Source organism: Phocoena sinus, chromosome 5 (assembly GCF_008692025.1).
Source record: "Phocoena sinus isolate mPhoSin1 chromosome 5, mPhoSin1.pri, whole genome shotgun sequence".
Classification (NCBI taxonomy): Eukaryota; Metazoa; Chordata; class Mammalia; order Artiodactyla; family Phocoenidae; genus Phocoena; species Phocoena sinus.
The window spans coordinates 45,571,186-45,594,353 of NC_045767.1; the positions used below are offsets into that span (position 1 = coordinate 45,571,186).

Below are 23,168 nucleotides of genomic sequence, written 5' to 3' on the forward strand. Positions count from 1 at the left end.
CAATAACAGTCTGTCACATCACCTCACAGGATTCTGATACAGCGGGTCTGGGTACATCCCAGCCCTGTGTCTTTTGAAAAAGCTTCCCAGGTGACTCTAAGGCCACCACAGCTGTAATCCACTGCCCCGCACTTGCCCTTGCCCGTCTCTTTACCTAGGGTGCCTTCCACACCCAACCATTCCTGCCTTGGTGATGCCTTCTCGACCCCTCAGGGGAGAGGCGACAAGCTTTCTCTTCTCTGAGAGCTAGATCCTCTCCGTGCGGAGGTTATAATGAAGCGCACTGATTGGTTGAAATACTGGTTTCCTCCACCAGACCAGCAGCTGTTCCAGGAAGGAGCCATCTCCTCTTCATCTTCCCAATCCTATAGCACCTAGCACAGTGGCTCGGATTCAGCAGGTGCCAAATGAATGCTTGCTGCGAAATGATGCTTGAATGTCAATGGTTCAGACAGAAATACAAAGACTGATATCCACCATTAAATGGGGTCAGGGTTAATCCCCGATTAGTGAATGTAGCAGTTTTCAAGTCCATGCAAACATGCCTGAAGGTTTGTGCATCTGTTCCTTCCAAAGACTGAACAGCATTGCACAGGGAACATGTGTGGCCCAGGCCCTGTACCTCTTGCTTCCAGCCCTGGGGTTTGCATAGTGTGGGACGCCCATGGGCACCACTCGGCACTCACACCTGCACGACCTGAAGAGCCTGGTTAAAGTCCTGTGGGGCCACCCTTGACTAGTGGGAGAGAGAAGATGCTGGATAAGTGCATCCCCCTCTGTACTTGGCTGTGACAGATTTGAGAATTATTTCATGGGGCTCCTCAGAAGATCCCAGTGGATGCAACACCACTTACCTGCAGTGGTGGCCACGCTGGAAATGCATCCTGACATTGCACCCCCCTTTCACTCCTGCTGCCTGGGGCTGTTCCTTCTTGTGGATATACTTCTTCTCTGTGTGGGATATCACCCAGGGCCTTGCTGTTCCTCCCGGAGGGTTCAGGGCTTCCCTCCAGTGAGGTGTAGGTGAGGATCGGATGTGGATGACCAGGTACTGTCTCATCTACCCAGCCTGGGTCTCTATCCATAGCCCTCAGGCAAGCCTGTCATTCATTGCAGAGCGCCCAATATTGGGCCCTCCAGCCACCAGCTGTCACCATCTCACACTTCCCCTATCTCCTTCCACAGGTCCAGGTGGCCCCCACCAACCTAGAACATTTAATGGATCATATTCTGTTTTCCCTCTGCTAGACTTTACCAACTGAGCTGAACTCATCGTGATACATCATTTGTTAGTAACTCTCATTAAACACAGAAATTGTCTTCAGGTTCTCAGTACGAGCAAAATCTGGAATGAACCATCCCCATGTTCCTGCGATCTTCAGCAGGGCTGGGACACCAACTAATTGTGGCCGTCTGCACACCCTGGTGGAGACTCTACTGTGTGCAGAGCTGTGTGCCGAGCACTGGGGGTGGGGCTGGAGGATGAGATGAAGCAGACATGGCTTGTTCTCAAAGGATGCCTAGTCCAGGCGAGGAAACAAGGGCATCCATGAAGTGATGGGTCTCCAACAGGACAGGCAGGAGAGGTGGGTGCCAGCTGAGCTATAGCAAGAGGAAGTGCTCCAGGAGCCCAGAGGGTAGAGAGGTCACGGGTGTGGAGGGGAGGCCTGTAGCGTGGAGGGATCGACTGGGCACTGAAGGATCAGCTGGGCACTGGAGAGGGAGGAAGGGGTCCCAGGCAGGGGGCAGGGCATATGCAAAGGCAGTGAGGCAGGATGCAGAGCCTGCATTTAGAGCAGAGGGGGATATGCAGCCAGTGGGTAAAGGATTTTCAATGCCAGACTGACCACTGGGAGCTTATTCTCATAGCAGTAGGGAGCCACTGAAGGCTTTACACAGATGCACTTTAAATGAATACCCAAAGCCGTATGTGGTGGGCTAGGGAGAGATGACTGGGTTGTTAGGAGGCCCTGTGCTACCCAGCAAGGTAGGAATTATGGAGGGCAAGGAGGGGGATGATGGGCCGAGTCTGACCAGAAAGTTCAAGGAGAGTCAGCACTGACCTTTGGTGACAAGCTCACCTGTCCTCACAGGAACAGGGAGGTCTAGACAGGGAGTCTGTCTGGGGAGGTGTTCTGAGAAACTTTCTGCAGGTCTACAGGATGGACCCTGTCTGGCACCAACACCCTGAGATCCCACTGCATCTGCATTTAAAATAACACGCTGCATTTAAAACTTGTTTTTGCTTTCCAAAGATGGGAGCCTGCAGGCTCATCGTGTCCCCCAGGTCTGTGGAAAGAGAGGGTCTTCCTCGCTTCAGACAGGGGGTGACCGAGCACCCAGAACCTCTCCCTGACACTGCTCCAAGAAGGGTGTGGCACGGGCAGGGCAGGGGTGCTGACCGCTGCAGTGCCGGCACGGTCCTCGATGTCCCCTGGACACTGGCTGACGGCCTGTCGCCTGCCCACACTGCCCGGGGCCCTCAGCTCAGCCTGCAGCGCTTCCAAGTCCTTCTGATGCTCGGAGCAGGCAGCCCGCTGCTCAGCCAGCTCCTGCCTCAGGGCCTCTGCAAAAGGAAGAGCATTAGAAAGGCAGGAGCACGGTGAGGCCAAAGTCTCTTCTGCAGGGACCACAGTCTCTGGGGTGGGCTGCAGTGGGGAGCTGCTGCAGGCGCTGGTTCAAGTTCCCCAACTTACTTATGTATTTCAAGAGAACAGTAACAACAATACCATGTATAGAGCACTAAATGTGCTAAACCCTTGAAAACTGTTCTCAGTTAAGCCCTACTACCATCCTATCCAGTATTATCCCTCCCATTTTATGACGAGGGAACAGAGCCTCAGAGAAGCTGAGTAAGTAGCCCAGAGCCACCCTGCTAATAAGCGGTAGAGTCAGGATTCAGCACTTCCCACGGTTCTTCTTCCCTTGGGACCACCTGCTTTGCCATTGCTGGTTAGTTAGGATGGGTGGTGGGTCAGGGTGGGACAGCCTGGGTCCAGAGCTGAACCCTGAGGCAACACCTAGCCTCAGCACCAAGTCAGAAAACTAAGAAGAACAGGAAATTAGCAAATGACCCAGTGGCCTCTTCTGGGGGTGTGGGTCTCAAATCGGAAATGTTGACATTTGTGCCAATACTTAAAAGAGACAAAACATTCACAGGTTCTACTTCTCATGGATGTAAGGTCCCAGCTGGATTGTGAAGGTGGGAGATGGCATGTCATCCCAATAGGGTCATGATTAAAACCAGAATCATTCAGGAGATATGTACATGCCCTCCTTAACTCAGGGACCAGTACAGCCAGAAACTCGAATTTCTCCTCTGAGGATGGCAGGTGATTTCTGATAGTGTAACGCTTACCAGCATGATCAAAAGGCAAAGAAAACATTTCAAAAAGAATATTCTCTGATGGAGTAGACACTATTCAGTGAGCTATTAATTAATTAATTTTTTGGCTGCGTTGGGTCTTTGTTGCTGTGCGTGGGCTTTCTCTGGTTGCGGCGAGTGGGGGCTACCCTTTGTTGCCGCATGCGGGCTTCTCATTGCGGTGGCTTCTCTTGTTGCGGAGCACGGGCTCTAGGCACGCGGGCTGCAGTAGTTGTGGCACACGGGCTCAGTAGTTGTGGCTCACGGGCCCTAGAGCGCAGGCTCAGTAGCTGTGGCGCACGGGCTTAGGTGCTCCGCGGCATGTGGGATCTTCCCGGACCAGGGCTCGCACCCGTGTCCCCTGCATTGGCAGGCAGTTTCTTAACCACTGCGCCACCATGGAAGTCCAAGCGATTAATTTTTAAAGAGAAGATGATTTTCAAGTGCTAGTAAACTTGATACTTTATTTTCTATTATGGACTTCTGAGACCATATTTTAGTTATTGCAAATTACTTTTGAAACATTGTTCCAATAATCCTAGAGGCCATAAGATACCCAGTACAGGCCGTAGTACAACGCAAGTGCTCAACATGTATTTGTAAAACAAAGAAATGATGTTTAGAGTGAAAATTAATGATATTGTGAAAGAGTATCAGTTGTAAAAGATTTCCCGTAAGTTTACTAAGGTTCTCTGAAAAGGACAGTATTTAAACACATATAAAAGTTTAATGTATTCTGATGCTATTATGTTGAAAACTTTACTTGATCATCTTCCTTCTCCTCTAGGATTTTATTATAGTGATTTCTACAGTTTAAACACAACCCAATTTCTGAAATCCTTTATCACAAAAATATGTGCAATAAAACCCTTTAGCAAAGCAGGAACTACAGGCAGTTCATTCACTACCTGCCCCTCTTCTCTCATACTAACCCACCATCCATCTATCCATCCACTCATCCATCCATCTATCCACCCATCCACCCAACCACCTGCCCATCCACCTATTCATCCAGCATGTCTGGGTCCCCACCCCAGTACGTCAGGTAATCTGGTGGACACTCAAACTCTTTGCCCCTCACACACTGACCTATACTGCAGGTCAGGTGTGTCTCTCCAGATGCTGGAATAGGAGTAATCAGGAATTTCTAATATCACCTGTGGTGGTCCGTGCTCCCACCCACCCAATGCCACCCACAAAGCCTACCATTTGCTATCATCATTACAGAGTCCACAAAGCCCCTTCTTCCTGGGACTTGGGCTGAGCATCCCTGTCTGTCCTCAGGGTCCCTCCTGAATCTTTCATCCAGGTAAGGACCGGGCTGCTGTGGGGTCAGAGGGGCCAGGGAAGGGGCAGCAGGGATGGCTGCTGTGAGGTGTTGAAATCACCAGGGGTGTCCAGCCTGATCTCAATCTGGGGAGTCTTGTTTCTGAGACAGGTGGTACAACACAGGTTTTATCTTGTATAATGTGTCTCCTTATTATTTTATTTTAATTTTTATTTTTTTGCGGTACGTGGGCCTCTCACTGTTGTGGCCTCTCCCGTTGCGGAGCACAGGCTCCAGACGCGCAGGCTCAGTGGCCATGGCTCACGGGCCCAGCCGCTCCGCGGCATGTGGGACCTTCCCGGACCAGGGCATGAACCCGTATCCCCTGCATCGGCAGGCGGACTCTCAACCACTGCACCACCAGTGAAGCCCGCGTCTCCTTTAGATTCTGCTAACTTTAGCATTTCCCATGTGGCCACCTCATTCCAGGGTAGCTGCTAACTAGGAAATCTGTGGGACTCTCTCTCTCTCTCCTTCATCTGGAAACGTGCAGAGCTGATGTGCTGACATGCAGTGAACAGGACATACTGTATAATGAAAACTCAACCAAGCAGCAGGTAGAACTTATTCACTTATGGAGGTAAAGAAAATGCTCTTCCCAGAATTCTCTTAAGGAGAGCCCTGTCTGGGATTGAAGAAATATTTTAAAAGGTCAATATGGGACTTCCCTGGTGGCGCAGTGGTTGAGAGTCCGCCTGCCGATGCAGGGGACGTGGGTTCGTACCCCGGTCTGGGAGGATCCCACATGCCGCGGAGCGGTTGGGCCCGTGAGCCATGGCCGCTGAGCCTGCGCGTCCGAAGCTCCGCAACGGGAGAGGCCACAACAGTGAGAGGCCCGTGTACCGCAAAAAAAAAAAAAAGAAAAGAAAAAAGGTCAATATGGTCTTGAATGCTAGGCATGAAATAAGGAGGGCATTGGTCTTGCTCTTAAGAGTGAAAAAGAAGATGAGAGTAAAACAGAAAATGAGGGAGAGAGATGACCTACAAAAATGGAGAGAGGCCCTTAGAGTCAGCCATGCAAAGTTGGAATATTCAACAATAATGACAGTGAACATTTACATAGCATTTACCATGTACCAGGCTCTATTCTTCCCATGTATATACTCACATAATTCTAATAACAGCCCAATGAGGCGGATACTATCATTATTCCCATTTTACAGATGAGCAACTGCATCACAGAGCAGTTAAGTAACTCGCCTGAGGTCACACAGCTAGTGAGCACTGGAGTCAGACTTCAAGCCCAGACAATTTAGCTCTGGAGATCTTTACTGCCTCTGGAAACTTCTAGAATGCTTTGTGTGACAGGTTTTTGCTGTAGAAACTGAAGAGGAGGTGAGTTTCATGCTGGGGATAATGCGGGGACAGGGAACAGCAAGGAGCCTGGGGGCCTAAGTCCCCAAATTTGCAGAAATCTTCAGAAATGAGCGTTTGAGGTTATCTCATGAAACTCTCACGAAGGCTCAGAGATCTGGCTTATGTTCAGTAATGATGATATTATCTGCACTCACTGGGCTTATGCTATATGCTAAGCATTTTATATTTAATATCTCATCAAATCCATACAATGCTTCTATGATGGAAGGACAAGTGTAACTCCACTTTATAGAAAAGGAAAATGAGGCTGAGGGCAACCTGTCCCACATCTCACATCTTGTTGGTGTCAGAGCCGGGAGAGTCACCCTGGCCCCTACCCCTGGGCCCCCTGCTGCCCCTGGTTTCCGCGTGTGAACCCTGCTGGGTGCACAGCCGGCTGCATACCTAGCAACAGCGCCTGCTGAGCCTGCATCCTCTCCAGCTCTCCCTGGAGCTCTTGCTGGGCCTTCTCCTCCAAGGCCTGTAGCTCTAGCCGGTGCACCTGGTGCTGGATCTGGAGGCTGCGGCTGGATTCCTTCTTCAAGCGCTCCTCTGTGGCCTGTGGGCAAAAGTGGGAGGAAGGAGGCATGGAAGTGGGCACAGAGGGGAGACCTGTCCCTTTTGCCTAGCTCCTCCTCTGTGCTGGGGCCCCCGCCCTGAGCACTCGCCACTCCCTGATGGAGGGCTTATCAGGCTACAGCGAATGCTCCCCTGCCCATCTGGAATGACAGTGATGGCCTGGCCATAGCAGCCATTTTGTGCTGTGTGAACCTAACCCCTGTTCACAGCTGACTGGACCAGAGTGGACACCTGTTCCAAGCTGGGCCAATCGTTGGGAATTTGGTGTTAGGAGGAAGAGAGCAGGAAAGAGACAGACAGACACTGGCTATAGGAAAAGCAAGAAAACACGTTCTCCCCATAGGGCTCTTAGAAGGGACACAGCCCTGCCAACACCTTGATTTTAGGATTTCTGACTTCCGGCTTCCAGAACTGTCAGATAATAAATTTGTGCTGTGTTCGGCCACCAAGTTTGTGGTAATTTTGCTACAGCAGCAGTAAGAAACTAATAGTTTCTCTTTTTTTGGCAACAGAGAGTTCCAGTATCACATACCACTTTTCAGGTGAGGAAACTGAGACTGGGAGGGATGAATTAGTTTTCCCAAGGTCACACAGAAAAGATGCAGGATTAGGAGGAAAGAAGCTCAGAAAGGTGACGTGCCATGACTGAAGACAGGTAATGGCAGAGGCAGCAGTGTGACCCATGGGCGGCGGTGTCCAGGGCCCAAGCCTACCTGCTCCCTCATGCAGCCCCTGGGAACAATGAGAAATAGGACTGTAGCAAATGCATGAGGCTCCCATTAGGGGTGAGCAGGCAAGGCAGCTACCTGAAGACCGCAGCGTCTTTGCTTTGCTGCTCCCCAGCCAATGGGGAAAAACGGTCTTACTCCTCTCGTGGGAAACTCAGTCATCCCCTGGTGAGTTTATTTACTAAGACAGGAAATTCTCGCACTTTTCAAACTCTCGATACTCTCCTCCTCTTGCACTTGCTGCAAGGTTCAGAGAACTCCAACTGGTGACCTTTTTAATCCCTCGGGGAATGTGAATGGAGAGATTGAAGCAAAGGTTTGTAAAAGATGGAGCCAAACTCTCTCACTCTGACCCGGCGTCTTCAGATCAGCCCTGCCTGCCTTCCGGCTCAGAAGCCCTTGGCAGTGAAGACCATGCAGGGTTTAGCCGCCGGATTTTATATCAAGTCAGACACTCATCCCTGGCAAATTGCTCTAGCCTATTGTTTGCCTTGCTCTTGTTGTGGCTGGTTTGGAGCCTCCTAAGCGGCCTGACTTCACCCCCAACTCTCCATGTTCCATCCTATATAAAGTCTCCGTCCCCTGTGCTCCCCAAATACCATGCGCAGCCATTTCATGGCTCCAATTTACTGAATTCCAGCAACCTGTTTGAGTGGCTGCCTTTCCCCCTAGAGGGGAGCTCTTTATGGGCAGACTGTGTTAATCATCTTCATATATCCTGAGCTCAGCACGACGGTAGCTCAAGGTAAATGCTCAATAGAGCATGAGTAAGAAGAGTGGATCTTCTTAAAATTGAGCTCTTCTATGGACTGAATGTTTGTGTCCCCCCACCCCCAAAATTCATATGTTGAAACCTATCCCCCAATGTGATGGAATTAGGAGGTGGGGCCTCTGGGAGGTGCTTAGGTCGTGATGGTGGAGCCCTCGTGAATGGGATTAGTGCCCTTATACAAGAGACCTCAGAGAGAGCTCCCTTCCTCTTCTGCCATGTAAGGTTATAGTGAGAAGATGGCCATCTATGAGCCAGGAAGCAGGCTCTCAACACACCCCATATCTGTCCGAGTCTGAGACTTGGACTTCCAGCCTCCAGAACTGTGGGAAGTAAATTTCTGTTGTTTATAAGCCACTCAGCCTATGTTATTCTGTTAGAGCAGCCTGAACAGACTAAGACAAGCTCTTAGTCAGTCATGTACTGTTCTAAGCACTTTACGTGGATTATCTCTTTTGACGCTCTCAGTGGTCCTATGTGGTACATACTATTAGCCATCATTTTATGAAAGGAACCTGAGGCACAAGGAAGACTAAGCTCCCTTTCCTCTTAAGTGGCAGACCCAGGATTTGAACCCCGGCATCCCACTCTTAGTCACTATCCTGTGTTAGGAATGACCAGATGTCTGCCATCTCCAACGAGAACTGCAACCTGTCTCTTTTGTCTCATTCTGGAACCATCCCATGCAGACTGGAGCCAGCAATAAAGACCCCATGAATCTGGTTCCAGGGTGACCAGGGACTGGGGCTTAGAACCGCAGGGTCCCCCCAATGGGCAGAGCACCCTTCCCCTCTCCCACCACCAGATCTTCCTTCCTCCAATCAGTCGGAGGCCCTGGGACACCTCCCTTGCAGGTGGGCCAGCCCTCTGTGCTTCCTCTGCCTCCTGCAGGAGATTGAGGCCTAAAGCCTGGAGGGGTAAAGCTCAGGCCAACCCAAAGGCCGGCATGACCCAGCAGCAAATAACCTGGGAATCTCGGCAGCCTGAGCCCTTACAGATTGCAAGCCAACCTGGAAAAAGATTTAAGAGAATAAAGGAAGAAAAGGAACTCACAAATTTTATAAATTTATTTATTTATTTATTTTTGGCTGTATTGGGTCTCCATTGCTGCGCGTGGGCTTTCTCTAGTTGTGGCGAGCAGGGGCTACTCTTCATTACCGTGTGTGGACTTCTCATTGCAGTGGCTTCTCTTGTTGCGGAGCATGGGCTCTAGGCCCGCAGGCTTCAGTAGTTGTCGCACGTGGGCTCAGTAGTTGTGGCTTGCGGGCTCTAGAGCGCAGGCTCAGTAGTTGTGGCGCATGGATCAGGGCTTGAACCCGTGTCCCCTGCATTGGCAGGCAGATTCTTAACCCCTGTGCTACCAGGGAAGTCCCAGAACTCACAAATTTTGAACACCTACTAAGTGCCAAGCAGTCCACATTGCATGATCTCATTTCTTTTTTCTTTTCTGTTTTTAAAAAGCCTATTTTATATTTTTATTGGGGCAATACATGCACATAGTATAAAGAGTCAAATAATATTTTCAAAAAAGGAAAACCAGCACCTCTTAGCTCTCTTTCTTCCTCCTTCTGCAACCTGCCCACTGGAGGCAGCCACTGGCAACTCTTTTAGTTCTTTCTTCTGATATTTACTGCCATTAACAAGATATTACCTTCCTTCTGCTCTTTTTTTTTTTTTTGCGGTATGCAGGCCTCTCACTGTTGTGGCCTCTCCCGTTGCGGAGCACAGGCTCCGGATGAGCAGGCTCAGCGGCCATGGCTTATGGGCTCAGCTGCTCCGCGGCATGTGGGATCCTCCCGGACTGGAGCACGAACCCGCGTCCCCTGCATCGGCAGGCGGACTCTCAACCACTGCGCCACCAGGGAAGCCCCGCTCTATCTTGATTATTTTAGAAATTATGAATTGTCTTCCCATTATGGCGGATGAGGATTTTGGTCTCATACATTCTTCCCCTTCCATTCCTTATATACAGTTATCTTGCTTTTTTAAATACAGTGAAATATATTCAGTATTTATCCTTCTTGTGAGTACCATTTACTGCTGAGCTAAATGAACTATAATTATTAAAATCTACCTTATACATAGTTTTGTTTTTCCTTGCATTAATAACTACTGCATTTTTAATTTGCTTAGTTTTCTTTGGATATTTGGCTAAGTCTTCCTACAACCTCTAAAAGCTTTGTAAAATACTTTCACTACAATCTTTCACATGGCCAAATCGGTCAGAGAAACCACGAGGTCTATTTTTCCTCGGAGGCATCTCTTCAAGAGCCCTCAGTCATCATGCTCCAGTCTAGACTGAGTTGTTCCCTCAGCCAGTGGCATAGCTGGGCTCCTAAAACCTTCCTTCTCCTGTGTTGGATTCTCTGTAGCCTAGATCCCTTTTCTTTCCTCTTTCTTGACTTGCTCCCTTGGTGGGATATTCTTCAAGGAACTTTCTAAGGAAAAGTGTATGGAAGATGTATGGGTCCAACAGGAGACAGAAACCACACAGTAATTTAAACAAGGGAAACTGAATCTAAAGAACTATTAAGCTCTGATAGGAGAGTAACTGTAAAGATGCAAAGAGAACTCTGAAGGGTATCCTGAGGCTGAGGGAGAGCATTCAAGAAAGGGAAAGCTTGGAAGGGGGAGCCCTTCCCCAGCCTGGGATCCAGACCTTGTTGGAGAAGGTGTGGTGGCAGCTCACTGATGGAGATCACCAGGTTGCCCAGGCCAGAGTCAAGCAGGAGTAACCCTCCACAGCACTGGTGAGCCACAGATGGGCAGGTGCCCAGAGGGAACGGGGGCACCAATGCAGGCATGAGGCCCAGAGGGAACAGTGTTTGCCTTGGGAGCGTTGCAAGAAAAAACTTCTGGGGTGCAGGCAACAGCAGCCAACAGGCAGGAGCCCAGAAAGAGTCAGGGTGTGCAGGTGTGAGGATGGAGTCTGTGGTGTCCACAGCGGGAGGCCACAGGACGGTAGTCACTGGGCCTGGACCAGGGCTACGAGATCACCGTGAAGTCACTGGGGGAGCATCACCCGATGTCCTCACACACCCAGAACTCTGTTCAACTGTGCAACAGAAGCCAGAAACAGAGCAAAAATGCAACTGCCGGAACCAGGAAGAGAAGCCTCTTCTTCCTGCAAGGTGCCTCCAGCGCCTTCTACTGACAAAGCTTAACACTGTGCTCTCTGTAAAGGAGGAGAAATGCTTAAAAGAATCCAGATCATTATCGCAAGCAGGCATCAAGAGCTGAGAGGCATAAATTGAGAGCTGAGAGGCATAAACTGATAACAGAAGGTAAATTTCCTAATATTTCATTTGTCTGATATATTTTTACTCAATTTTCACTCTTGCTAATGGTTTTAATTGAATTTCTCAAAATTGCTTCATGATCTTGCTTCCCTGTTGCTGCTGAGATGTCTGATGACATGAGGATTCAAGTACTTTGAGGCTGGTACCAATTTTCCTCGTTGGGAGCTTTTAGAATTTCTTCTGTTTCCTTGGTGTTCTGAAGTTTCAAGACAAGCCTGGGTCGGGTCTTTTTCATTTCCTTATAGGAATTTCATTCTGTTATTTCTTTGAAAATCTCCTCCCCTCCATGATCTCTTTCTGGAACTCCTATTTGCTAGATATCAGCCTCCTGGATTGTGTTTCTACACTTCTGGTTCCTTCTCTCCCATCATCCATTTCTTTTTCTTTCTACTTTGCTGTTTGGAAGGTTTCTTCATTTTCTATATTTCAACTCATTTACTGATTTTTAAGTTTTCTGCTATCCTGTTTTTTATTTTAAAAGAACTCTTTCTTGCTCTAATTGCCCCCTCCTTTGCAAATAACATGTTGTCCTTGTTTCATGGATGCAAATCTAATCTCTTAATTCTGAGGATATCAATCCTCATTGAATTTTTTTTTCTGTTCCCCGCATTAGCCATTTCCTCTGAGTTCATTCTTTTCCTCTTGATAATCTTGGATTCCCACTCTCCCATTAGAGACTTCCTCGAAAGTTTAGTAATCTTCTGCTGTCTCTTCATATTTAAGAGTGGGCACTGAAGGATAATCAGAAACTCCATCTGTACCTGGGGTGGTGCAGCAGGGGGGCATCTGTTGGATGGTGAGTTCCTCTGGGGATCTCGGTTCTAGCTGCTTGTTTTCTGGAGCTGAGCAGAGAAAGCATTGCTGGGGGTGTGACAGAGGTGACTGTAGTCCACCTAATGGTTCAGTACACAGATTTTCACCTAAACTTAGTCTCAGATGCAAGCCTCATCCCAGCCTCTATGACTGGTACTTCCTAATTCAGAGTCTCTCCGGCTTAGTTTACCCAGGGATCGCTGCCCCCCACCCCAATCTCTTGTGCTTAAATAAGACAGAGGTAATTGGCTGACTGTGCTGGGTAAGCTGGGAATCTGGGCTTCTAGGTGAGTCATACTCTCCACCTCACTCTTGCCTTCTGTTTCAACTGGTGCCTCCAATTCCTGGCTTCTCTGAGTTCCACTGTCAGCTTGATTCTCGTTCTTCTCTGTCTTCAGGCACTTTGGTTTGAGCCTCTCTGCTCTGCAAGGTCATATACTATGTCTCCATTTGTTTCCTGTCCTCATATATTGTGGTTCAAGGGTACAGATGTCTCCCAGCTTCATCTGAACAGAATATGCTTCTGCTATGTGTCTTTATTGGTTTTTTAGAGCATTTCCAATAGGAAAGAATTCAGAAGTCTTTATTTTGCCACCTTAAAACCAGAACTCCCACGTTTTTTCATTTAATCATCTTGACATCTCAAAGAAGTGGGTCTCAATATCCCCAATTTATAGAAGGGGAAATTAAACTTGAGGCTTTAATTCAGTGAGACCCTTGAGTACCTAGCTACTATGAGCTAGGAGAGGATTCGGTAATGGACAGGTGGAGATGGTTCCTGGCTTCAAGGGGCTTCCAGTTTGGTGAATTTGATCATATAAAGAGGGAATTAGCGTGTGAAGCCAGCCCGCTGTGTGAAGCCCGTGGTGACAGTGTGCTATCTGTAACAGTAGGAGTAGGAGCCCATCTCCTGAGACAGCAGGGAGGGAAGGCCTTCTGAGAAAGCAGAAGGTAGAGGTGACAGGTGAAAGGTGCCTGAACCTCCCTGCTGATTACACATCGCCGAGGTCATCATTGCTTTCCAAGCCCTTCGGAAGGTCTATTTCTGCTGAGCTGGTCTTTCTCAACTCTGGGCTGCCCTCCTCTTTTTAGCTGCCAGGTTGAGCCTGACTCCTTAGCACACATCATGCGTAACATTGCCCAAGTCATGAAAGAAAGTTGTTCTTACAATATCAAGATCATGGGCAGATGGGGAAAAGCAGTACCAGAAGCTCAAGGGACCTGAGTCTGAATCCTTGTCTTGCCACTTACTAGCTGTGTGACCCTGAGCAAGTTACTGAACCTCTCTGAGCTTCTTTCCTCATCCAGAAAAAGAGAATATGATAATAATGACCTCGTAAGATGATTGTGGGGACTGGAGATAATGTACATAAGGCACCTCATAAATCGCCGAGCAGGTGCTTGCACAGCAAGTGCTCGGTAGTAGTTAGTGGATGTCATCGTTAGCACCCTTACCTTGACTTCCTGGTTTTTGGCCTTCTCGAGCATGCGGAGCGCTCTCTGGTGGGCGGCCTCGAGCTGAGCTTTCGCCACCTGATTCTGCTGGACGCTCTCCTGGAGCTCGCGGTCGGAGAGCTGCTTGAGTGCCCGCAGGTCCTCCCTGTAGTTGCTGGTGCACTGCTCCAGAGCCTGCTGCATCTGCGAGACCTGCCCGCCAGAGCATCCGACCTCAGGCTGTGCCCCTCACCCTGCCTGGGATTTTCTTTAAATATAAAAGCTTTCTGAACGTCTCCGCAGCCCAGCTGAGCCTCCTCTATCCAAGGGAACTCTGAGGCGGGTAGAAGCTGCAAGCGTAAAGAATCTGGGGACAGTAAAGAATCTGAGGAGCTCCTGGGGGGCTCCTCAGCTACAGCCATGGATGCCAGGGAACAGGGAAGAAGGGCTGGAACGTATGCCACCCAAGAGAAATCAAGAGACCAGAAAACCCTCCAAAGGTCTACACAGCAGCCTCCCTTGCGTGCCCCCCGCCCCGTGCCCAAATCTCACTTTCTTACAGAAGCTTTCCCTGACAACCCTATTTGGCATTATATGCACCCTCTCATCACCAGACAGCCTCCAAATCTCCTTCATCCTGCTCTGTTTTTTCTTTTTCCTGAAGCCCTTAACATGTTCTAATATACTATGTGCTTTGCTTATTTCCTATGTCTAGCATTTTTTGTCTGTATCCACCTCCTCTGCTAAAATACAAGCTCTGTAATGCAAGACTTTTGTCTGGTTTGTTCACTGATGATATCCAAGCACCTAGAAGAGTTCCTGGCTCCTAGCAGGCACGCATGAGCCATAGCAGGTGTTGAATGAATAAATAAACAGAACCAAGAATCCCACCTCACCCTGGACCTGGAATACCCTCCCCAGCTTGAACAAGAATCAGGCCCTGCATGCATTTCTAAGGTTGTCTGCAAGACTAAGGAAGAGTTAGGGTCTCACTCAGCATGAGGGTACATCCCCACCACGGCTGTCCTTCTACCTGGGCTTGCAATCTGGCCTTCTGGCTCTGCCACTCCTCTTGCAGACGCTGGATTTCCGGTGCCTTCTCCTTTGGCAAAGAGCCCAGCGGAGGCTGCAGGTCACCTCCCTCCTTGAGGGGCACTTCGATCCTTTGAAGATATGGAGGCCAAAATCACAAAAGATCCCAGGCTGGAAATGACATGGTCACCCTGATAGCATTTCAGCCACTCGGGCTGGGGGGAGGGAGCTCCGATGGCGGCTAGTCGAATGAGAGACATCTCACTTGGACTTTAAAAAGCCACTTGACTACAGATTCTCAGTGCTATTGCACTTGGGATACTGTCAAGATTCAGCTGGACTCACCCGGCATCTGTTTTAGTGGGTGCTTAATAAATGATGATTAATTGTCAGAATGACTGAGAGCTTAGAGTTACTTATATGGGGTCCCTGGGTCTCATTTCACAACTTTTCCTGCATATGGAAAACAAAACAAAACAAAACAAAACAATGATGCTTTACTTGAATACAGTACTTTACACTTTTCAAAGCACACTCAAAACTTTTACTGGCTGTTCCCAGCTATAGATAGGAGGATTATAAATAGACCTTTTTGTGTGTGTAGCAAGAACAAGAAAACGCTGGTTTAAAGCTCCAGGAGTTTCTGCATTCTAGAAGAGATGCTACAAATATTTTTGGAGGAGACTTCCCTGTACTCAGTTCTGGGCTTTTAAATCAGCTGAGAAATTCAAATGTGATTGGTTGAGATTGTAAAGTTAAGTATTTATCCTGTTTAACAGTGCAAAAGGATGCCACACGGTGGGCATCTCTGCCAAGATGGCTGGGACTCAATGACGTTTTGCTTCCTCTGGCAAAGACATCAGGCCAGAGGACCAGAGGTTAGGGAGTTAGGGCCCTGGACTGTGAAGAAAGGCCATGATAAGAAGGACTCTGGCTTGGCAGAGGTGAAAAGGCCCAGCAACATGGCCAGAGGGGACCCTTGAAAGGAAGGGCAGGATGCTAAGGGCAGCATAGCAAAGTGGTTAAGAGCATGGACACAAGAGCCAGATTGCCCAGGTTCAAATTCCAGCTCTACTACACTGGTTATGTGACCTTGGCTGAGCTCTTCAAATTGTCTGGGTTTCCTCTTCCTTAACACAGGGTTAATAATAGTACCTTTCACACAGATTGTTATAAAGCTTAATAGAGTGAATATCTTAAAAAATGCTTAACACTATGTCTGGCACATAGTTAATAATCACATAAAAAATTAATCAAACATTTAATAAATTGAGAAGTTTTCTTTCTCTGCATCCTAATTCTCGTAGGTTATCCTCAAACTTTTGGAAGCTATGCTAAACATAACCATATTTAAGGAACAATAAAGGGGAGATACCTTGGTCTGAGCCCTGGTTAGGAGAAGCCAGAGGTGACAGACAGTGAAGCAGTCTAGAGCAAGAATGATAAGCGACACTACCAGGCTGGATGTGTGGAACAGGTAAACCTTCCCTGGGGAGGGGACCAGACTTTCTCCCAGGGCTCAGTTATTATTTTAAAAAATGTTTTATTGAGGTAAAGTTTACAGTATTGAAATTATGTGTACAATTCAATGAGTTTTGACAAATACACACAACCATAAGAGCAACACCCCAATCAAAATATAGAACATTTTCATTACCCAAAAACTTCCCTGCACCCTCTTCCAGTCAATCCACCATCCACAGGCAGCCAACGCTTTGATTTCCATCACCATAGAGTAGTTTTGCCTGATCTTAAGCATCATACAAACAGAATCACCTGGTACTACATAATGTCTCTGGAATTCAACCACATTGTTGCAAATGTCAGTAGTTCGTACTTTTGGCTGCTGAGTAGTATTTCATTACATGAATACACCATGATTTGTGTATCCATTTTCCTACTGATAAACAACATTTCAGCTGTTTTCACTTCTGGATTATTATGAATAAAGCTGTTAGAAACATCCCTGTACAAATATTTTTGTGGATATATGTTCCCATTTCTTTTGCTTAAATACCTAGAATTGGAATTGCTGATAGGTATATGCTTAATTTTTTAGGAAACTATCAAATGGTTTTCCAAAGTGGTTGTACCATTTTACACTCCCAGGAGCAATGCATGAGAGTTCCAATCACTCTACGTCATTGCCAACATTTTGTGCTGTCAGTCTTTTAATTTTAGCCATTCTGGTAGGTGGGAAATGGTATTTCCTTTTGGTTTTAAGTTGCACTTCACTGATGACTAATGATGTTGAGTACATATTCATGTGCTTATGGGCCATTCATATATCTTTTTTATGGAAGTGTCTGTTCAAACATTTTGTCCATTTAAAAAATATGCTTGTCTTTTTATTGTTGATTTATAGGTCTGTGGCTTGTCTACTCATTTTCTCACTGGCATTTTTTTAATGAGCATACATTTTAATTTTGATGAAGACCAATTTATCAATTGTTTTTGATGATTAGTATTTTCATGTCCTAAGAAATCATTTCCTACCCCAAATTTTCAAAGATATTTTCCTATTTATTATAGTTTTAACTTTATGTTTAGATCTATGGAACATCTCAAATTAATTTTTATGCATGGGGTGAGGTGAGGTTGAAGTTTATTTCTTCTCATATGTTTATCCAGTTCCAACACCATTCATTGAAAAACTTTTCCTCTCCCTATTAAATTGCCTCAGCACCTTTAAGAAAAATTAATCTAACATCTTTGTGCAGGTCTATTTCCAGAACCTTCATTGTTTTTCATTGATCTATTTGTCTATCTATCTACTGATACCATATAGTCTTTATTACTCTTCATAATGTCTTCATAATGTCTTAAAATCAGGAAAGCCTGAGTCCTCCAGCTATGTTCTTCAAGATTCTTCTTTTATCTAGGTCCTTTGCTTTTCCGTATCAATATTCAGAACAGCTTATTTATTCCTACAAATAGGGCTATTGGGATTTTATATGGGATTGAACTGAGTCTATAGCTCAATTCAGAGTAAATTAAGATCTTAACAACACTGAATGTTTCAATCATGATCATTCTGTCTGTAAATAAAGATAATTTTATTCTTCCTTTCTAATTTGTAGCTCTTTTTCTTGCTTTATAGGACTGGCTAGGACCTTCATGACAATGTTAAGTAGTGAAAGCAGAATTTTTGCCTTGTTTCAAATTTTAGGAGGAACGTGTTCAACATTTCACCATTATGCATGTTTACATAGTTTATCATAGATGATCTTTTTCAGGTTGAAGAAATTCTCTTCTATTCATGGACTGAAGAGTTTTTATCATGAAAGGATGTTAAATTTTGTTGAATGCTTTTGTACATCTATTGATATGATTCTTTTTTTTAATAATTTTTTAAAATTTATTTATTTATTTTTATTTTTGGCTGCCTTGGGTCTTTGTTGCTGTGCATGGGCTTTTCTCTAGTTGCAGTGAGCAGGGGCTACTCTTCGTTGCGCTTCGTGGGCTTCTCATTGGGTGGCTTCTCTTGTTGCAGAGCACGGGCTCTAGGCACGTGGGCTTCAGTAGTTGTGGCACTCGGGCTCAGCAGTCGTGGCTCACGGGCTCTAGAGCACAGGCTCAGTAGTTGTGGCGCAAGGACTTAGTTGCTCCGTAGCATGTGGGATCTTCCTGGACCAGGGCTCGAACCTGTGTCCCCTGCACTGGGAGATGGATTCTTAAGCACTGCGCCACCAGGGAAGTCCTGATGTGACTCTTTTTTCCCTTTATTTTTTAATGTGATGAATTACATGATTACCATTCAAATGTTAGACCAACCACGCATTCCTGGGATAAATTCTACTTGGTCATGATGTATTATTCTTTTTATATATTGCTTGATTTTATTTTCAAACATTTTGTTGAGGATTTTGCATTCATGAAGAATATTAGTTTGTCTATATTGGTGAATGTTTTAGGTGCCTTGAAAAAAATTTATTCTGTAGTTGTTCAGCATATTGTCTATAGGTATCAATTAGATTAAATTAGTTAAAGTGTAGTTCAAATCTTCTATGTCCTTGCTGATATTAGTTTAATCATTCAATCAAATACTCAGAAAAGGGTGTCAAAATCTCCAAATGTGATTGAGAATTTCTCCCTTTAGTTCTCTCAGTATTTGCTTCATTATTTTTAAAGCTTTGTTATTAGGTAATACAGATTCAGAATTGTTATGTCCTCCAGATGAATTGACCTCTTTACCCTTATGAAATATCCCATTTTAATCCCTGGTAATACTCCCTGTTCTGAAGTCTACTGTGATATGAATATAGCCACATTAGCTTTCTTATGTTTCATATTTGCATGGTATGTCGATTCCTACCCTTTTACCTTCAAACCTATCTGTGCCTGTATTAGGGCTGCCATGCAAAATACCACAGGCTGGGTTGCTTAAAAAGCAGAAACTCATTTCCTCATACTTCTGAAGGCTTGAAGTCCACGATCAAGGTGTCGGCAGGTTTGGTTTCGCTAAGCCTTCTTCTAAGGCTTCTATTCTTCTGAAGCTTGCAGATAGCTATCTTCCTTCACCTTGTGTCCCCATGTGATTGTCCCTCTGTTGGCATTACCAGTGTGCTAATCTCCTCTTCTTATAAGGACATATTGGGTGAGGGCCAATCTAATGACCCCATTTAACTCAATCATCTATTTAAAGCCCTATCTCTAAATACATTCACATTTTAACATACTGGGGGTTAGGGCCTCAACATATGAATTTGGGGGGCGGGGCACAATTCAGCCAATAACAGTGTCTTTATGCTTAAATATCTCTCTTGCAGACAGCATACAGTAATGTCTTATCTTTTTATCCTCTCTGGCAATCTCTTTCTTTTTACTGATGTCTTTGTTTCATTTACATAGTAATTATTGAAATGGTTGGGTTTAAATCTATATCTTCCTATTTGTTTTCTATTTGCCCAATCCTTTTTCTTATTGTTCCTCCATTCTTCTTTTTCTATCTTACCTGACAAATATTTTTTAGGATTCCATTTTAGTTCTTTTATTGGATTTTTTTTTAGCTCTTCTTTGTATTCATGTTTAATGTTGCTCTATGGATTACAATTTCTATCCTTAACTTATCACAGCCTACTCAGAGTTACTATTTCACCTCTTCATATAAGTCCCTTATAACACAATAATTCCATTAATCCCTGTTCTTTGTGCTAGTGTGGTCATATATTATTCAACTACATGCATTATGAACTCCATAATACAATTTTTTTAAATTATTATTAAGCTGTTAGATGTCTTTTAAAGAAATTAAGAGAAGGAAAAACAGTAGTTTTTTATATTTACCTATACATTTACCCTTTCTGATGCTCTTCATTTTCTCCTGTAGATCCAAGTTTAAATTTGGTGTAATTTCCTTTCAGCTTTAATAAATTCCATTGTCATTTATCATACTGCAGCTTAGCTGGTGAAAAATTCTCTTAGATTTTATATACCTGAAAATGTTCTATTTCAGTCTCATTTTTGAATGATATTTTCACTGGATTTAAAATCTGGACTTGACAGGTTTTTATTTTTTTTTTCCTTTTAGTACTTTAATGATATTGTTCCATAGTTTTCTGGCTTTCAGAAGAAAATAAGGCTGGAAGGCTGATGAGAAGTCAATTGTCATTAGTATTTATGAAAAGTCAACTGTTCCCTGTATGTAATTTGTCTTTTTAAAAAGCTGATTGCTTTAAGATTTTGGGGCGATTTTTTTTTTTTCCAGCAGATTTTCTGTGGTGTACCCAGGCATTGTTATCTTTGGATTTATTCTGTGGGGAGTTCACTGAGCTTCTTGAGTATGTAAATTGATGTCCCATGCCAGTTTGGGGGAATTTTCAGTCATTATTTTTCCAAATATTTTTTCCTCCTCCATTTTCTTTCCCTTTTTTCTCTTGGGCTCCAAATACATGCATATTATAGACCATTTCATATTATCCCACAAGTCAGGAAGAATCTCTTCATTTAAAAAAAAATTTTTTTTCCCCTAATTCTCTGAACAAGACAGTTTCTACTGATCTGTCTTTAAGCCACTAACTTTTCTTTCATGGTTTTAATTTGCTGTTAAGCCCATCCAATGAGGTTTTCATTATGGATATTGTACTTTACAGTTTTAGAATTTCCGTTAGTTTCAAGGTTTTCATTTCTCTGCTGAAATTCCCTATTTGTTCACTCATTATAACAATCTTTTCCTTTATGTCCCTGAACATAGCTCATACAACTGCTTTCAAGTCCTTGTCTACTAATTCCAATATCTAGGTCATTTTAGGCTTTATTGGCTGATTTTTTTCTTGATTACAGGTTGCACTGTTCTGCTTCCTTCCACGTCTCATAATGTTTTCATCAAATGCTCAATATTGTGGATAATACAATGTAGGGAGTCTGTATTATGAATTGTTTTCAAAAGTATTGAGTTTTGTTATGACAGCCAGTTAAATTACTGAAGGCTCTTTCTATCCTTTTACGCTTGGATTTGTCTTTTGTTAGAGCAGGTATATTTCAACACTGTCCTTTGTTCTAGGGTGTGGCCCTTACCCTTATAGGGTATGTTTCTTACTCCTAAAGTGTTACTTTTCTGAGGTCTCAACTAAATGCTCAGAGAGCTCAGAAAGGCCTTTTTATTCTGGCTGAGCTGAGACTCCAATGTCTGCTAGCATTGAATCTCTGGTATCTTCATCTTCCTCAGCACCATGGCAGCAGCACACTCCCAGGCCTCATGGAGTCTCAACTTGTACATGCTCACTCAAGCCCCTGGCAAGGACCTACGGAAAACTCTCATAAATTTCTGCCCTCTATCCCCCCCACATAGGATCCTCTCTTCTGGTACCCTACCTTACAAAGTCCAGCTGCTTTAGCAGCCCTGAGCCCTGACATCTGCCTGCTCAGCTCAGCTCGCCTCCAATTCTCTGCACTGTGGTTGGCACTGTCCCCAGGGAGAGAGGCAGGAGCAAATGTGGAGTGATTACGGGATTCAACTCATGTTTCCCTTCTGAAGGACATGGTCCTTCTCTGCATATTGTCCTACTACTCAAAAGAGCTGTCTCATATATTTTGCTCAGTTTACAGTTGTTTACAGAAAGAGGGCAAGTCTAGTATCAGTTACCCTGTCATGCCTGGAAGTGGAAGTTTCAGTCCTTATTATTGAGTATTAAAGGAGAGACTGACCTTGGAAAAGTAGAAAAACTGTGGAACTTCATGTGGCACATAAGAACAGCTGCCCTAAGTTGAGATGTAGTTAAAAGCATGAGTTTTGGAGCCAGAGAAACTATCATCTGGATCCTACCATCTACTGGCAGTGTAAGTAGATGGGCAAGTTACTTAACCTCTCTGTCCTTCAGTTTCCCTCATCTTTAAAATGAAGTACTTCAGGGACTTCCCGGGTAGTGCAGTGGGTAAGAATCCACCTGCCAATTCGGGGACACGGGTTCAAGCCTTGGTCTGGGAAGATCCCACATGCCATGGAGCAACTAAGCCCATGTACTGCAACTACTGAGCCTGCGCTCTAGAACCCGTAAGCCACAACTACTGAGCCTGCGTTCCACAACTACATAAGCCTGTGAGCCTAGAGCCCATGCTCCGCAATGAGAAGCCACTGCAATGAGAAGCCCGCACATCGCAATGAAGAGTAGCCCCAGCTTGCCACAGCTAGAGAAAGCTGGCGTGTAGCAGCAAAGACCCAACGCAGGCATAAATAAATAAATAAATAAATATTTTAAAAAATAAAATAAAATGAAGTATTTCAATAATGGTGTCTACCTAATGAAGATGAAATGGGTTATCCAACATTCAGTAAATATTATTTTCATCATCATCATTATTCCCTGGAACACCACTAATGGGAATTCCCCTCTCTTACTCCATTTTATTGCCCCAAATTCCCTCATATCCTAAAAACCTGATCTTATCCTACCATCTCTCACAAAGCAAGCCATAGCTAACTCTCCTGACTCCCCATGCTCCCTTTGAAGTTGATTGTGACCTGCTACCCCCCACCTCAAATCAACAGCCACTGGAAAAGCCATCTCCCTCTTACAGCCACCATGCCAAAAGTTCCCTGACAAGCATCCTTCGAGGGGTTAACTACTGAATACGTAGCCTCACCCCTTAAAGGAGCCAATGCGTTTGTTCTGTCCTGCAGCCTCTAACCTTGGATCTTTCTATTCCTTTCTCATCACTGCTTAGCCCTTACACTCCCACTAAAACCACTGTGGAAAAAGCTTACAGACCCCACACCTCCTCATTTGGTTCTATAGTTGAGGAACCCCTTTATCAATATAGCTATGTGGGAGAAAAAGACAAGTCTGTTGTGACCACCACTGCTGTTGCTCTGCCCAGCATCTTCTCCTTGGGGAAGCCTTTCCTCTTTCCATGGTGGTCCTGTTTAGTCCACAGGGTTTGGGTGCAGCTAACTCTGCCCTCATCATTAGCTGGCCCCAGGGAAGGGCATGTGACACATACCTGGCCAATCAGAGCCAGGCATCTCCTT

General features: G+C 45.3%; 1 protein-coding gene across 1 annotated transcript in view; it reads right to left on the reverse strand.

Moving 5' to 3' along the window:
- Nucleotides 1–23,168, reverse strand: part of FAM184B (family with sequence similarity 184 member B) — a 112,637-nt gene that overhangs the window by 9,424 nt on the left and 80,045 nt on the right. Inside the window, 4 exon segments of the mRNA XM_032632978.1 lie at nucleotides 2,403–2,566; nucleotides 6,453–6,606; nucleotides 13,691–13,882; nucleotides 14,703–14,832. Of these exon segments, the coding sequence (XP_032488869.1) occupies nucleotides 2,403–2,566; nucleotides 6,453–6,606; nucleotides 13,691–13,882; nucleotides 14,703–14,832 (640 nt within the window).